The sequence below is a fragment of the Phocoena phocoena genome, chromosome 7 (genome assembly GCF_963924675.1).
Source record: "Phocoena phocoena chromosome 7, mPhoPho1.1, whole genome shotgun sequence".
NCBI classification, from domain to species: domain Eukaryota; kingdom Metazoa; phylum Chordata; class Mammalia; order Artiodactyla; family Phocoenidae; genus Phocoena; species Phocoena phocoena.
In genome coordinates, this window is record NC_089225.1 from 56,425,408 (window position 1) to 56,443,371 (window position 17,964).

Consider the following 17,964-nt stretch of genomic DNA (forward strand, 5'->3'; position numbering starts at 1 on the left):
GTATATAGTTCACAACACTGGCATTAAATTAGTTATGCTGTACTGGTGTTCGAAATACATATACATACATACACATATACACAATCTTGCTCTCAAACCTAAAATCTACTTGATAATGTGCAAGTAAGTATTTGTTGAATAAAAAAAATTCATAAATGCTTCATTTTATTTGGAGTTCAAATTTCGAAATGTTAGTTTTGGAGATTAAAAACCACATAAAATACATCATGGTATTCTAAGCTGAAAAGCCAGAGGTCAATCTTTTCCAATTTATTGTATAAAAGCTCCCAGTTAGTGTTAAGCATTTCTACAAGTAGGCAATATTATTTTATTGTATATTTAAAAATTTCCCTGTATTGTTAAAGGAAGTATTCACAATTTATATATCTTCAAGTTTATTACAACATAGACATCTATTAAGGGTTGGTAAAACAGGCTTATCCCCTGAGAGTATAAAAAAGAAGCAGCTGATTTCTGAATTCTAGTAATAGAAAAATATCCTTATTTTAATCATCTTTATGAAAAAAATATATGCCAGCATCATGTAGCATGTTGAAATATAATCTGAGATTTTTCAAGTCTAATTAGTATTCTTGACAAAGTCCAATCTTAATACACTATATTTGCATATTTATCTATCGACACAGATGACACTATTGGAAAGTTAATGACTTTGTTTAGTTGTAAACTGTAACTTCTTTCATTCCTTTTTAAAAAACAAAATAGCTCTCATTCCACATTGAACCAATTATACCAAGATTTTTCCCTTCTCTTCCTGGGGTTCCAACAATTCTATTATAGTCCTGCTGTTCAGTATGATCTTTCCAATGATAACAGTGAGAATAAACTAAACTTGAAATAAACTTTTTTGCATTCCTTTGAAATTATGAAATAGTAAACACAAGAGACCTCTTTAAATTCTTTAGCGTTTTCTACAGTAGTCTTCAAATAACAAATTAAGTTAATGATAAAGAAGCCTTCTTGCAATGTTAGTTAAATCCCTTGACCTATTTATTGATGAGAGATGACATACCCCCTGGACTTTGCTAAGTAAACCTAATAAAGTCAAACAAAATCAAGTCTGCAACAGAATTTACATTAAAAGAAATCATTTATTACTCATGTATAACACAGCTTCACTATTAGTGGATACAAATCAAATTATACTTAATTAGCTAAAATAAAGCACAATTTTGGACCTGCCCTCTAGTGTTGAGAAAGCAAATCAAGTTCCCAAAGATCTTTAAAAAAAAAGTACAACCATGAAGTTCAGCAAGAACAGGTTTTATTTAACTAAATTTATATTGCTTTCTTTGAATTAATGTTAAACATATACATATTACTTCTATTTCACATATTCAAATATAATAAGTATAATTTTTCATTGGTCATCAGTGAACAAATTCTTTGAAATTATTTATAACTACTTAGAGCTAGCTTTAAAAATTTTTTTTGTTTTAGAAAAACACAAAATTACTGACAATTTACACATTTAAAAAATTGTCTAAAAAGCATGTAAACATCTACAGCTCTTCAATCAGTTGATAGTAAAACTAATGCTGACACACAGTTTAAAAGACAGTTATTCATTTTAATCCTGAGTATCTTCATATTAGCAAAAATTATAAAGTGTGAAACTAGAAAATAATTCCTTACCTTGACCGCATTTTCAGAACCTTCCTCTTTAAAATCTTCGTATTTCATTACTTCAGCCATAATGAATCCTTTTTCAAAATCTGTGTGAATCTTTCCTGCAGCTTGAGGGGCCTTCGTCCCTTTCTTTGAATAGAAAGACCAGAGAAAACTAATTGCATTTAAGATGACTGACTGAAAGCGTAGAGTTTCTTTTCTCTGATCTGCTGTTGGGCTCAACTTAAACTTAGTTTAATATCAGTTAAGATGTCAGATATACAATTAGAACATTTTCAACACTGGGCACTATCTGTGCAGCAGATTTAGCACAGACAGATCAGTAGATATTAAAGAAGTGTAGCTTTGTTTTTCCTAATAGTCATCCACGGATTTATCGATTTAGATGCAGTGGTCTGGTTTCGGCGTAGGTTGCATTTCGATTTTCTATTCTTCACAGTGGAAAAAAGTAAGGATTTTAAATAGCTTTCAAGTTGAATTATCAAAGGTTTCAAAAAGATAAAAAGCCTTGAAAATTTCAGCTTATCTAAAGAACATATAAAAATCAATATATAAAGGGATATTTTTAAGATATTTCCAACAAATCATACAATATATGTTCAGCAAATAATTTTAAAATCCTCATAAAATTTTAATAGAATTTTGAACACTTCACATAATACACCCTGCCTCTAACCATGATAAAGGAAAATTCAAGTTGATACAAGAAGAGAAATGTCTTATAATTACCCCATATGTTAAATTACAAGGACGTACATTCCAGACACACACAACCATGGAAAGAAATTTGAGAAATAATGGTGACCTAAAGGCTGCTTAATAAAGCATGTTAAAGTGGTAAGGAGTCTGACACTATAAAGCACAGTTTTTACAATAAAAGATGTATTGGGTTAATATGGCTACTCACTGATGCTTACCTGACTAAATATCTTAGCACATTAAATCATGGATACTTACAATCAGTCTTAAAATAAACCAGCTTTCATATTTTCAAGCCCAGAATATGTTATCTTTCCTGCCGTACATACTTAAGTTTGGAAGTTTTAAGGCTTTAAAATATATAGTAAAAATAAACCCTGGCAATTTGTTTACCAACTTGGATTTGCTTTGACATTATTTTGTAAGTCTATATAAAAGGACCTTAGTTTTAAGTCAAACATTTTTTTTACAAAGGAAAGAGGAGATCAAAGAAAAGTGAATCTCACATTCACAAAACGCATTTAGCATTATGTTCAACTGACTCCATGTTCCTATTCGTCTTAAATCAAAATAGATGTAACAATAAATTAAGGTAGTCAGTGAAAACAGAAATCAAAGCAGCCCTAAAATTTATCATGTAGCATACATTAAAAAAGCATAATAAAAGAATGAATAAGACACTGAGTATTTCTAAAAGTTCTGACATTATTTTTATATTCTGTAACACTATTTCGGATTACATATATTTCAAAATATTTTTCAACAGTAACTACCATATTACAATATATTTTCATTTAAAAGCAAGCCATTACAGTTCAGTTTCTATTGTCCTCTGGGAATAAATTAGTCATTCTTTCTGGTGGTAATCAGTTATACATCAATATTTAAAATACATATCACATTATTAAAGAAGATTGAATATAAAACACTGCAAAAATAAACACTACTTTTATGAATTCAAATTTAAAAAGCCACGAATTATTACACATTGAGTTTAGCTCTTTGAGCCCAACTGTGTATCTATGAAGAGCATAATGATGTCATATTGCTTTTATTGCTGAAAATGTAATCCGAGCAAAGCAAAGGAGGAAAGAACCACCCGCAACCCAAACAAACTTAGCGAATACAAAATGAAAAGCAACATCAATTTCACTGCAGACAAACCCAGTCACACAGATTAAGCAAGCACAATACTGGTGTGTCTTATCTCTGACCACAGGAGGAGGGTAGACAGATTCTACAGGATGAAGAAATTCAGACTATGTAATAGGCAGAATCAATTGTTACCTGCCTCAATCAATGCCGCTCCACTTTCACTGTTGAGCAGCTCACAAATAATTAAAGTTATCCTGGACAAAAACCTCATCTGTAATGACTAGCTAACCGCCACCATGACAAACTTCAAAGTCAGTGATATCAATCTGAATTCAATAGTGTGGAACTGGATATAGCTGATGAATAAGTATGAATCTTACCCTGATGGTCCATGCACGCACTTCATCTGGGCCTGCAGTGAAAAAGTATTCTAGTTGGAGTGCTGCAAACCCAGCCTTAATGATCTTTGGCAAAGCGCTGAAATAAAATGTAACATATAAGTTGATTGTGCCAGAGATCAGTACAAAGCTAAAATTATTCATTTCAAGCAGAAAATGTTAGCGATATTAGTAAATGACCATCTTTTATAATACACTTGAAGAAGTCAGAAAGCACATAACTATTCCTAAAAAATCCCTTCTAAAATTGGTTTTAATTGTACTAGTCTGAACATACCATTTTGAATTGTTTATTATAAAAAAAAGAAAAATTTGATCTACCCATTCTATGATTATTTTCCTCCAATATCAATTGTTTCCAGGACGTGGGTCATGAAAGCAAAATTATTTGATTGAAATCCAATGTTTAAACAATATATTACTGTTACTCAGAAAAAATTAAGGCAACTGATTCACCCTTTCCCCTCCCCCACTGAACATGACGAAAGAGTTTTGGCGATCATTCCTTCTCAAAAATATACATAACTAATACCTATGTTATAATTAAAACACTGTACGGAGATGACAGATGACAGTTAAAAACTTAATTTAAAATAAATCTTTTCACTCTGTCTCATGGTAAAGAAAGGAGAAGATTCCCTCTTTATAATGGTAATTACTCTGTCATTTATTATTCTATCAGCGCAAGCAATTAAATTACTGCAAGGAAATAGTTGATAATAAAGTGTAGGGAAAATGAATGCTAATTAACCTTTGTGTCATGTTCGCTTCCAGATACTTCTGTCTCTCCTCAGCACTCAATTCTTGCAACTTGAGTTCCAAGGCCCCACTAAAAGGAATGACCAAGGCACCTGGGTCATACTTGTCCACCCACTCTTTAATTTTTATCAACCTGTAGACAAAAAAGGGCACAACATTATCTTGTAGTGCATGCATGACTGTACCACATTCATTATTATCAAGTAGCACATACATATTCATAAGAATCGCACAGTTTTATGACGCCATCTTTTTGTATATAGCTTTCCAAGGTCAAGGCATTTAACAGGCAGCAATTGCTTCAGGTATACGCCATAATATTTTACTGTAATCTAGTTTTACTTTAACACATTATCTATAGGAACTAATACAAATATTTTAAAAGTTTTTACAGTTACACTAAATTTGCTCGGCATTAACAACTGTGACCTTGAAAACCTCAATGATATGATTTATTATTCTCCTTACTTTACAAAGTATATTTTTAAAAAGCAAAAACACAAAGTTCTATATTTATAGGAATCACACCTAAAAGTGTCAGCTAATTTCGAAGAGCTCTGACAAATAAAGAATTTGTTCCACCCAGATATCTATATGCCTGGTTCAGTTCCTTCTTGGACTAACAAGACTTTACAGTTGTCACTGGTTTTGAGGGAGATTTCTGCTAATAAAAAAAAAAAAAAAAAAAAAGTCCGGAAATATAGATTTACAAAAACCTAGTTGATTGTGTACACATTGTTCTTATGAATCTCACTTTTGTAGGATCATGAATAATAGAACTACAGAGGAAATAAAGTACTTTAATAGCAAAAGGGTTTGGAAAGCCAAATCAGTTAGGAAATTGATATCGAGTGTTACCTGAAAAGACATTATTGAGTGATCTATTCCAAAACGTGGAGTATTTTAGCCAAGTGGCAGTTAGAACATAAATGAGATAAGTGTAGTGAGTATATTAACCAGGTTCTGATCCTACCACTTTTCTAGCTTTTTATTCCTGGGCAGGTTACTAAACCTTTCTAAGCCTCAGTTTCCTCACCTATGGAGATAATAACAGTACATATTATAATGTAGGTAAAGAACCTAGAAAAGTAAAGCGAGGCATATAGTAAACAAATATTAACAGCAGTTAGTATTGTTAATTTTTATTCTCAGATAATCACAGCATATGTGCCTATGATTCTGGGATAGAGCTTAGTACAGAACTGGATATGGATTTCATAGTTCAATATATATCATAGTCTCATATAGTTTCACTTGTCTCCCATATTTAGACCAAGGTTTTAATAACTATCATGGTAAAAAAAAGTGAGGAAGTTATCCATAAATAAACAATGCAAATGTCACTACAGTGGATAAGAAACACAAGAACTAAACCACAAATTCATCAACACTCACCCATCAAAGAAAATGGCAGGGATGAGAGTTATTAGAAAATTAAGAATATGGTCTACTGAGTAGAATGGGATAAAGGAATGAAAAATTCACACAATAGTTCATACATGTTTGTTATACAAGGCTAACCTATAATTTACTTATTTAATATTTATCAGTGGTTTTTGATCTTCATAATATTTTTTTTCCTCTTTTGGTCACATCCTAAAAATAACGAACCAATCCCTAAAAATGTATTTTGGAATAAAGTATGTGTCCTTTAAAATAGGGAATCCAAACCAGCTATCTTCTTACCTAAAATTATGAAGGAAAGGTTAAAGAAAAAAGTAAAAATTTAAATTGATACTTCTTCTTATAATAACATTATGAGATTCTAACTTAGTTTGTAGACTTACAGTATTCAAACAAAACTGTATATTAAAATTTACCATCGATGGTTTAGTAACATACATTTATTATACAAGTCAAAATCAAATATGTAATTTAAAAAAAGGAAAATCACATACCAAATATAGATTTAATAAAGTAAAATAAAACAAGCCCATGTAAAAGGATAACATATATATAAAATACACATCTTGTTTCATAAATATGGTCAACATAACTAATAAAACTAGAACTGTTATGAGACAACAAGATAAGAAATAATTACTTTGGCTGAAACATCAATTCAGAATAACAATAGTTTTACCCTGTCATTTTAACAGCCTTTCCTGCAGATTCCTCAGAGGGATTATTTGCATTCCTCAGGTGTTCTATTGTACAATTCAGATGAATAAAGACTTACAAATCATTCCTCTACCGCCAATGTGAGACTTTGATCTGGTGAATACACCATTGTACCTTAACTATAATTGGCAAAAAACCTGACAGTGTAGAGCATCACAAGCTTAATAACAAAGGAGAATATCTCAAAGTGTTGACAGATGATCTTCATAATGCAGAAGCAGAGCTGGTACATTTTAGCAATAAATGAGCACTGAGGTCTAAAGGTCTCTAAAGTGACTGACATCAGACCTGCTATAGCCTCACTAAAAGAAAAAGGTACCGTAGCACTCTCCGTAAAGTGAGTTAGGTCTTTGCCTGCAAGCTTCACTTTTGTGACTTTCACTGTCATAGAAAACACAGGGAAGATGAAAAGTGAGTTAGGTTCTTTGGCTGTCTGCTTTACTTTTGTTACTTTTACTATCAAACAAAAGCGAGAAATGTCCCAAAGTGATTTTTAATTACATATTTGAAATAAGCCTTGAGTAATTAAAAATACGACTTGATTTCAAGATTATAGACTGAAATACATATAATATATCTGTTAGGTCTTATGGTTACAAAAGTGTGATAATGAGGCCAAGATCACAAGTTTGAACCCCATTGGGACCAGTTACCTTTTGCAGAAAGATGTCTATTCTATTGCTACAAACCATACCCCAAACTACAGTAGTCATCTAAAAAATGTGAGCTATTGGCATATGAGGGATATGGAAAATCAAAGTTGAGCTCAGTACCACTACTAGAAAAACAATTTCAAGTACATTCTGTCAAAGTGACTGAACAGTAATCTCCATACACAAATGTTAACAAATGTCTAAAGAAAACTATCCAACTATTAGTAACCAAAATAGTAATGATATTGTCATAGAATATCAAATTATATGAGGGGAGAAGAAACAGTAAAGATAGTACACTCCTAAAGAGTTAAACTGTAAAGACTTTCAGAGCATTCATTTTATAAATTTATATAAATAGATTATTGCACAAAGCCAGAGATTACTAATAAGGAGCCAGAGCCACACTGATTTCCCCAAAGTCTTATGAGTGACAAATGGAAACAGGAACTGCCATTAGTTGTATTTTTCTTCCTAGTAATGATTCCACAGCAAGGAGACTAAGCAGGGACAATCAGTTTTCAGGCTAAAGGGTTATGCTTTGAGACGCACTGGCAGGTTATGATCTGTTAGTGTCTTCGGACAAATGAGATCTTTAATATTAAACTAGCATTAGATTTCTAAAAGATTATGTCTCAAATATACCTTTGGTCTTATAACCTGACCTTCTTATCCAATCTTGAAATTCCAGATTCCACAATTTGGTTTTCCTAGGGTTAATTTACATGGTTTATATTTCTCTTCCAGGTACAAATTTTATCTAAAAATTGTATTTGTTTCTCTTTCAAATCTACCTGTTCTTTTGGGGTAACATTTTACACTTGTTTAATGAATTCTTATTCTCTTTCAAGATTTCTAAAAGATTAACTTAAAAGTTCCTTTCAGACTGCTCTAATTATTTCTAATTTCTTGTGTATAACTCTGTCCCCACCGCCCCATCATATGCCATCTGCTTATGACTTCTCAAAACCGCTGACTCCTGTGTATGTGCCGTGTTGTTCTTGGATGTGTGGTCATTTGGCAGGAGCCATTTTGTTCCAAGAGAGTCTGTGGTCAACTGCTGGGTTGCTGACGTAGTTTTGTGGTCGTTTCTTCCAGGGAAAGACCTATGGAAGGTCTTGGGCTCCAGATCACTTTGACAGAGTTTCTGCACTACATTATTGGTAATGCAAATTGACCTGCTTCTTCTTATAGTACAGTCCCAGTCTCTAGTTTCCTGAGAATAACAGTTTCTTCCCTTTTCCAGAAGGGGTGGGAGCTGGGGGGTGCAATTTTCTAGTATCTGATAATGGAAAGGACAGCTCTTTCTAGGCTTTATGAGTGAGCCTTGTTCCAGCACCTGCAGCCTGGGCCTGTGCTCTGAGTCTTATTTCTATATGGAAACTAAGGCCTCTAAGCCATGAGCTCAGTTTTCCCTGAGGGCCATACACTGTTGAGTACACTTTCGACTATCACTGAGTTTCCTCTTTGTTTCTGGCACCTAGAGAATCCTTTTTCTTGCTTTCAAGTCCTGCTGCGTTCTAAAAATATCACATCATCATCAATACTATCTTTCCTGGTTATTTCCTCTGGTGTTTCTATATATTAGAAACAAGAAGGGAGCCCCCTATATTGGTTCAGTCTACCCTCTTAACTGGAAGCTCTCCATACTAGAGTTAAATCCTCCATTTTATTGTGTCCTAATACAACAGCTTTCAAGCTTTTTTTGACCATCACCCACAAGAAGAAATCGATTTTATACCTGATTCAAACATATGGTGCACATACACACATTATTTTCATATACATATCCAAACTGAGACTGGTTTCACAAAACAATACTTACCTTTATAATGGGAATCTCAATGGTATGATGGTATCTCAATGGTATGATATTCTGCATAAAACTAAATTTTTGAAACTTAAACTCCTGAAATAGTTTTCTCTAATATACTTTAATAAGAATTTTAATTTATTCTTTTCTATACTTCATGCCCATCCAGCCATTCAACTATCCCCAGCTACTCAAATTCTGATTTTCTACAAATCCTTTAAAGATGGCTCAATTTGGCTCTAAAGCCAAGTTATATTACCATTTATGCTATCTTTGTTGAACATCAGAACTCTCTCAAATCTGCTTATTCTACTTTCCAGCGTCAAAGTAGATTTAAAATCTTTAAAATTGTTACATGTGGTAATATTAGGTCTTTATACACACCTTGTATGGTTTCCTGTGTGAATCTAGGTCTTAACTTTAAAAAAAAAAAAAATCACTGATATCTTGCTTTTGACTGAATATAAATGCTGGCAAGAGCCATATGTCAGTACTCAGAAAATGAGGCAACTTATACGTCAGAGGATCCAGGGCTGGTTCGTGCAGTGACTTAACATGATTCAGTCAATGTTATTAAGGACATGACCTTTACTAAGCCAGTTCCACTCATGTTGTTCAAGGTATAGATATACCAAAAATCCAGGGGGCACTGATAAACACTAGTCTCCTCCCTTGCAGGTTTACTCCCATTTCTATTAAAACCACTCAAAGTCCCAAATAATGACTTTAAGATATCACATTTTTCTTTTCCATTTTCCAAACATGATCACTGCAAATTAATGTCAATTTACAGTGTTCTAAAAGAAAAAAAAAAGAGTAAGCCTTATGGAAGGTAAGGCTATCTTCTTAAAGATGACATAAACATTATTTATTAATCCAGTTATTTTACAAATGGCAATAAATACTAGAAACCTGCACTAAAATTAATACCACAGGGCTTCCCTGGTGGCGCAGTAGTTAAGAATCCACCTGCCAATGCAGGGGACACGGGTTCAATCCCTGGTCTGGGAAGGTCCCACATGCCGTGGAGCAACTAAGCCCGTGCGCCACAACTACTGAGCCTGTGCTCTAGAGCCCTTGAGCCACAACTACTGAGCCTGTGTGCTGCAACTGCTGAATCCTGCGTGCCTAGAGCTCGTACTCTGCAACAAGAGAAGCCACTGCAATGAGAAGCCCACGCACAGCAAAGAAGGGTAGCCCCCTCTCACCGCAACTAGAGAAATCCCACACGCAGGAACGAAGACCCAAAACAGCCAAAAAAATAAATCAATAAAATAAATAAATTCTAAAAAATAATCATAATAAATAAATAAATTTATATTTAAAATTATCTTGCAATGAATAAACAGGAGAAAACATCAGGGTGAGTCCTAATTACTTTGTGTAAATAACAGAAATCCCATTCACCAGCTGGCAACTTGTCTGAGAGTGGGCATGTGAACTAGTTCTGGTCAATAGGGCATGAGAGAAAGCCTGCTAGGGGCTTCAGGAAGATTCTGAAAGGCTCCTTTGGCTCTTAAAAAGGAAAAAGAAGAGTGTCTCTGCTGGACACTATGTCTGGATCTTACCTCTAGGATTCCAGCAGCCATACTTTGACCAAAAGAATGGATGTAGGGAAAGATGAGAAAAACCCTTGTTCTTGAAACTGTCACAGGAACACTGAATTAACCAAACCTGAAGACAAACTGCCTTGGGTTTAACTATTACATGTTGGGATTGTCTTTGTTATTTGTAGCTAAAAGCATCTTGATACTGATAATGACCACATTTGGGGGTTATCTTCATTTGAGTATATGATAGCAGCTCCTCTTAACTGGTCTAAATTCAATGTATTCTTTAAGAAACCAGCTCCCATAGAGCTTTCCCCGAGCTTCCACACAGACAGATGTTATTACCACACTCCATCCTACACTATAAATTGCCTATTTTTTGGTTATCTCCTCCCACTATAATAAAAACTTCTTGAGGTCAAGGACTTGTCTTTGTTCCTTGATATATCTACAGAACTCTCCTAGCACAGCGCTGGTATATAATGGATGCAAGTGCTTTGACTAATAACTAGCTGAGGGACTACGGGCAGTTAAGTTCTCTTAGCTTTAGTTTACCCACCTGCAAACTGCTGAGTAGTTTTCAAATTGTTCCGGGTTCCCTATAGGAGCTCCCAAGGTGCTAGGAGGAGAAATGGTGGAGACAGCAAGAGGGGAAGAATAGGGAGGTTCTCGACCCTCCACTTTTGCATTTTAACCAGAGCTGCGTCATTCTTATATGCTGGATTTTTGCATCAGATTTCATCAGAAGAAAGAGTTCTGTTGTTTTTAACAACTCTGAAGTTCAATGATTAAATGATCCTTTTAAGGTGGAAAATTCTACCATTTTATGGCATATGCCAGAAATTGAACAAATACAAGTGCTGAAATCTTTAGGCACTTCGGATTTCTGCTTAAATGTTACTTTCCACCATCTTAAAAAAGAAGCCTTTCCTTTTCCATTTCCTGTCACTCTCTGTTCCCGCACCCTGACTTATTTCTTCATCACCCATGATATATTATGTTCTTTTTTTACAAATTAATTAATTAATTAGGCCATACCTTGCAGCATGCAGGATCTTAATTTCCCGACCAGGGATCGAACCCACGCCCCGCTGCAGTGGAAATGCGGAATCTTAACCACTGGACCGCCAGGGAAGTCCCATATGTTCTTAAAGTTTATTATCTTCCACCCATTATTGGTAAACCCACTTACTCAGTTATTAGGGAAAGGAACTTTTTGAATACTTTGTTCACTGCAATATTTCCAGAACCACTTATGACAGTACCTGGCAGAAGCATATGCTCAATAAATGTTGGGTGGATCAATAAATAGGAAAGCTGAAAGTTAATCTAAAAGATTAGGTAATGAACACTCAGAAGTAAGTATGTACTTCCTAGCTATCTGTCTCTTCTGCCAGAGTCAACCTTTAGAAATTAGTAAGCTAGAGTTGACCTGACCATTGGAGGTATGCACATTTACTAGAATGGTGAAGTGAAAAATGATACCAACATTAGGTGAAGTACACCTAATTCAGGTAAGGCTATACAAAGAAAAAATCATAGTATAGTGGTATTATTTTCATTCCCAAGGTAAAATCTGTGGCTTGAACTACTGTAATTCAAGTCAGAACCATCAAGGTTCTCTGAGAATGTACCAAAACAAACACCTTAAACTTCAAAATGTTCCCTGAATCTCAGGCTTCTTACCTCTTGAAAGGCTACCAGGTTAGGATCTGCATTCATATACTAAGTGGTCCCAAGCAGGGTACATTTTTTGATACTTTAGGGCAGTGTTTCTCAAAATATAGTTTCTAGACCACCTGTGAATCTAAGGACTCTACGAAAAAAACCTAGATTTATGATCGCTAGAAGTGGGATTTGCACCTAACCCTTACAACACTCTGTACTTTGATGTCTGAGAGCCGCTATTTGTGAATCTCTGCCATTTCTTTGCAATTTGATATTCTAATCTTAAACGTTACACATAGAAATATTCTGTAACAATAGTTGTCATGAGGTATAAATCAATATTTGTAGCTTGAGACTATGAAACTCCGTTAGCTATAAGAAAACTTCCCAACTATATTATGATCCTATAGATGAGATTTAATTACTTCTGGCCATGGTGCCCCAGGATAAACTATCTTTTCTTCCACTTTTGTGCAAAGGTTGATTCAATCTATAATCAAAACATAAATTTACACGGAGAGCCGCAAATCTTGATTTAACTATCACAGACACAAATTTTTTAATGTAGATGGTATCATAAATGGGACTTCCATACCCAGACTACTTATGAAGATGAAGAAAGTCAAAAAGACTATCTTTGACAGATTGGGAAAGATAGAGAAGATCCTTGGAATAAGAGAACGTGTGTATACGTGGGGGGAGAGAGAGAGAGCATGTGTGACAACTCATGTCATCGTGGTAGTGTGCCAAAGAAATACAGTATCATAAAGGTGATGAAAACTTCAGCATCCAGTCTTTTTGAGACTGGTCTAAATTTATGAAGGGCTTATAGATGATAAATAAAACTAAACTGAGATAGGAATATATTTAACAAAAGAAGTATACTTGTAACAAAAACTACAAAGCATCATTGATAGACATTAAATATCAAAGCAAATGGAAAGACATACCTGTTCATGGATTAGAAGACCTAACATTGTTAATAATTCATCTACAGAGTCAATGCAATCTATCAAAATTCCAGCTTCCTTTTGTGCAGAAATTGACATGCCCATCCTAAAATTCATATGAAAAGTGAAAGAACCCACAAAAGCCAAAACAATCTTGAGAAAGAACAAAATTAAAGGTCTCACCCTTCCATATTTCAAAACTTACTATAAAACTAGAGTAATCCAGACTATGTGGCACTGGCAAAAGACTAGACATATAGACCAATGCAATAGACTTGAGAATTCAGAAATACACCCATACGGCCAGATCAACTGATTTTTTTTTAGTTTTGTACTTGTGGTTAAAAATAACACAAAATTTACCATCTTAACTATTTTTAAGTGTACCACTCAGTGGTGTTGACTATATTCACTGTTCCATAACAGATCTCCAGAACTTTATCTTACAAAACAGAAATTTTATATCCACTGTTTTCTACCACCCCACCCACTCCACCCCACCTCCAGCCCCTATAAACCATCATTGTGCTTTGTTTTTATGAGTGTGCCTACTTTAGACACCTCTTATAAGTAGCATCATACAATTTTTGTCTTTTTTTGGATTGGCTTATTTTACTTCACAATGTCCTCAAGTTTCATCCATGTTATAGCAGATGACAGGATTTCCTTCTTTTTCCTTCTTTTTTAAACGGCCGAATAATGTTCCATTGGATGTATATACCACATTTTGTTTATCCATTCATTCTGTGATGGACATTTCTCTGGAGAAATGTTTATTCAAGTTCTTTGCCCGATTTTAAATTGTGTTATTTGGGTTTTTTGTTGTTGAGTTTATGATATGGTCAACTGATTTTTGACAAGGGTACCAACACAATTCAATGGGGAAATAACAGTTAACAAATGGGGCTTAGACAAGTGAATATCCACAAACAAAAGTTAAAATGGACCAAAGACCTAAATGTAAGAGTTAAAACTATAAAACTCTTAGAAGAAAGCAGGTGGAAATCTTCATGACCTTGGATTAGGCAATAGTCTGTTACATACGACACCCAAAGCACAAACAACCAAAGGAAACACAAACTTTTCAAAATTAAAAATTTTGTGCACTAAAAAACACTGTCAAGACAGTGAAATGACAATCCATAGAATGGGTGGGAAAATGTTTGGAAATCATACATCTGATAAGAGCCAAGTAGAGAGACTACATAAAAAAATTAAATAACAGACATGCAACAAGGATTTACTGTATAGTATAGGGAACTATATTAAATATCTTATAATAACCTACAATGGAAAATAATCTGAAAAAATATATATGTAACTAAATTACTTTGCTGTATACCTAAAACTAACACAAGATTGTAAATCAACTACACTTCAATAAAAAACACCACACAGGGCTTCCCTGGTGGCGCAGTGGTTGAGAGTCCGCCTGCTGATGCAGGGGACACGGGTTCGTGCCCCGGTCCGGGAGGATTCCACATGCCGCGGAGCGGCTGGGCCCGTGAGCCATGGCCGCTGAGCCTGCGCATCCAGAGCCTGTGCTCCGCAACGGGAGAGGCCACAACAGTGAGAGGCCCACGTACCGCCAAAAAAAAAAAAAAAAAAAAAAACACCACACAATAATAATTAAAACTTACAACTCAATAAAAAAAAAGGCAGAAACCCAGTTTTAAATGGGCAAAGGATTTGAACAGACATTTCTCCCAAGGAGATATACAAATGGCCAACACTTAAGATGTTCAGTATCACTAATCATCAGAGAAATGCGAATCAAAACCACAATGAAATAGCACTCGACACCCACTAGGATGGGTAAAATTCAAAAGATGGACAGTAAGTGGTATATCCATACAATGGAAAGCAATTCAGTCACAAAAAGAAATGAAGTACTGATACATGCTACAACGTAGATGAACCTTGAAAAACATTATACTAGGTAAAAGAAGCCACACACAAAAGGCTACATATTGTATGATTCAATTTATATGAAATATCCTCAACGGGCAAATCCAAACAGACAGAAAGTAGATTAGTGGTTGCCAGGGGCGAGGTGGGGGAGGCAATTGAGAGTGACAGCTAATGGACAAAGGGTTTCTTTCTGGGGTGATGAAAATGTTTTGGATCTAGTGGTGATGGTGGCACACTGTGGATATACTAAAACCTACTTTAAAAGGGAAAATTTTGTGTATATTAATTATCTGAAAAATAAAAAACCCAAAGCTGAACTGAGAATATAAAGATAAAAAACAAAAGTGCGAATATTCTGCACATTATGATCCTATAACGTCTAACCTTCCTGCAGAGATAGAAAGGATCAACAGAAAAAGCAGAGATTTTGGAGTAAAGCAAGTACTAATTCAAATGCCAGCTTAATCACATACCAGCTATAAGATTCTGGGAAAGCCATTTAAGCTTTCTGAACCTCAGTTGAATCATCAATAACACAAATAATATATCCTCACAGGTTGATGTATTAAAGTGCCTAGAACAAAGGAGGCCTTCCAAGGTTAGCTCCCAAACTTAGCTGTCTCCTATCAGTGAGTGGGGTCATTCTCAACAGTTACTGTAGAATTAAAGTAACTGGAAAGAATGAAAGCACAATGATTGCAAATATATGTAGTAAAAAACTATGTGTACTAATAAGCATTATATTAAACTTTGGGCAAGCAACTTTGAAAAAGGGGGTGTAAGGGATGGGGGAGGAAAAACAGACAAATGCATAGTTTAAAAACAGCATGATAAGCATTGTGATAGGGGAAGTAATGTGCCACAGGCATGACAAAGAGGAGGGGATGCATAATCTCCATAAAGGAAGGATTTGGCCTCATTAAAATCAAGAATTTTTAGAAAAAGAAACCAATACATTTAGTGGTCTTTTCAGTTATATAACTTTTTTTTAAAAATAGGAAAAGCAGAAAAGGAAGGGGCTTTTGTTCATGACAGAGCTGGGATTTTGTGGGCCAGTAACAAAGTAAGAAACACCCAAGGGAAAGATAAGTATGGGTATGTATGTCAGAATCAATCTGCACAGACCTCCTTTCCCATATGGATTCTTCTTCCTGAAGTTGTTCTTAATTCAGCCTCTGGAGGGTGCTTCCATATTCTAACAAAGAAGTCCATTCCCTCATGATCCCGTTTATCCAAATCCTCTATTTACCATGTGGGATACATGTGAATTTCATAAAGGAGCAACTCAGAAGGATACAAACCCAAGGCAAATAGTCATTGTAAAAAAAGGAAAGTCACTCTTTCTGTATCTTTGGAGAACAATGATTTGGGGACAGTGGAGAAGCAAGAAGCACTAAAAAAGAGAAGAGCTCTCAATGCAAACTTCAGTAGTTGCAAATAGATACATGCACCTATTCTTATTAACAGACATTTTCACAGATGCTAAATGGAACCATGTTAGATGAGAAATGAAATGCCTTTTCCCTGTCAGTGGTAAGTAATCTGTGGCAAAACTTCCAGCTGCTTCTGAAAGAAGACTTATTCTCTGTTATAGGAATATTTATTTTGACATAATTTGGTATGCATAGTCTTATACAAAGTGCCAATTTGCTTAGTGGAATATTTTTATACAAGAAAAGGGATAACTAGGAAATGTGGGAGTAGAATCACAGCTAGCAAAATTTGTAGTTGGTTTCATAGCTTGTAGTTTGTCCTAGCAAGTAATAATAGGTCAGAGTCCATTATTTTACTGAAAAGACACTGTATGCAAAATGAACTTTTGTAAATCAAATACAAAAGTTAATTTATTTTAATGAAAGGAATCCTATAATTAAAGGATTCCCACACATAATCCCTTTGCAAAGGGAGGCAGTATAGAATATGATTACAGAGTACTGCAGCCAGAGAGAGGAAGTATCCTAGCCGTGTCATGGAACCTTTCTAAGGTCTCAGTTTTCTCATCAACAAATGGAGATAATAATAGCATCTACATCAGAGCGTTGCTGTAAAGATTAAATAAGAAAGTTCATGTAATATGCTTAGCATAGTATCTGACACAAGGTAAGTGCTCAACATTTATTATTTATAAAGTGAAAAATGGCTTTGCCTTTTTTGAATACCTCAATGTTCAGAACAAAATTTCTTAAACAGGAGTGTGTTGTATATTTATCTGTGATCTGGCTATTAATCAAATTTATCTGAGAAGGCAGGTCTAAACACTAACCACTTCAAACTTTATTTAAAGGGATGTCTTTTCTTTCTTTCTCCTTAAACTGTCCTGTCTGCTGTATAGGAAAACGGCAAGTTTTGCTACTCATTAAAATCACTGCTCAGTGATATTCTGGCAGTTTCTAAGAAGGGCAAAAAATTACCTAGGGTTGCAAATATATAAAAAATAGATTTGAAGTGAACCAGTAGGAAGTATATTTGACTTTGCTATAATTTCTAAACCAATATGAATCAAAGGAGTCAGTCTAGGAACCACTTGTTACTTGCCTCTGAGTATGAAAAGCAGCTTCTCACTTCCTGTTCCCTGGCCATATTGGGAGACACAAAATTAATAAAACCTTTATTCCTTTGTTCCCATTCTTAGTTCAAAGGTTTCTCTCTACTGCCTTTACACATTGCCTGCTACACTACTGTTTTAAATAAATTCAC

At 34.6% G+C, this 17,964-nt stretch overlaps 1 protein-coding gene across 2 annotated transcripts in view; it reads right to left on the bottom strand.

Moving 5' to 3' along the window:
- OLA1 (Obg like ATPase 1) overlaps window positions 1-17,964 on the bottom strand; it is a 169,090-nt gene that overhangs the window by 2,157 nt on the left and 148,969 nt on the right. The window contains exons 8-10 of one of the 2 annotated variants that reach the window (XM_065880387.1): window positions 4,594-4,734; window positions 3,825-3,921; window positions 1,657-1,779 (exon numbers count right to left, since the gene is read on the bottom strand). In XM_065880387.1, the coding sequence (XP_065736459.1) occupies window positions 1,657-1,779; window positions 3,825-3,921; window positions 4,594-4,734 (361 nt within the window). The remainder of the gene's footprint in view (window positions 1-1,656; window positions 1,780-3,824; window positions 3,922-4,593; window positions 4,735-17,964) is intronic. The other variant, XM_065880388.1, reaches the window with a different exon arrangement.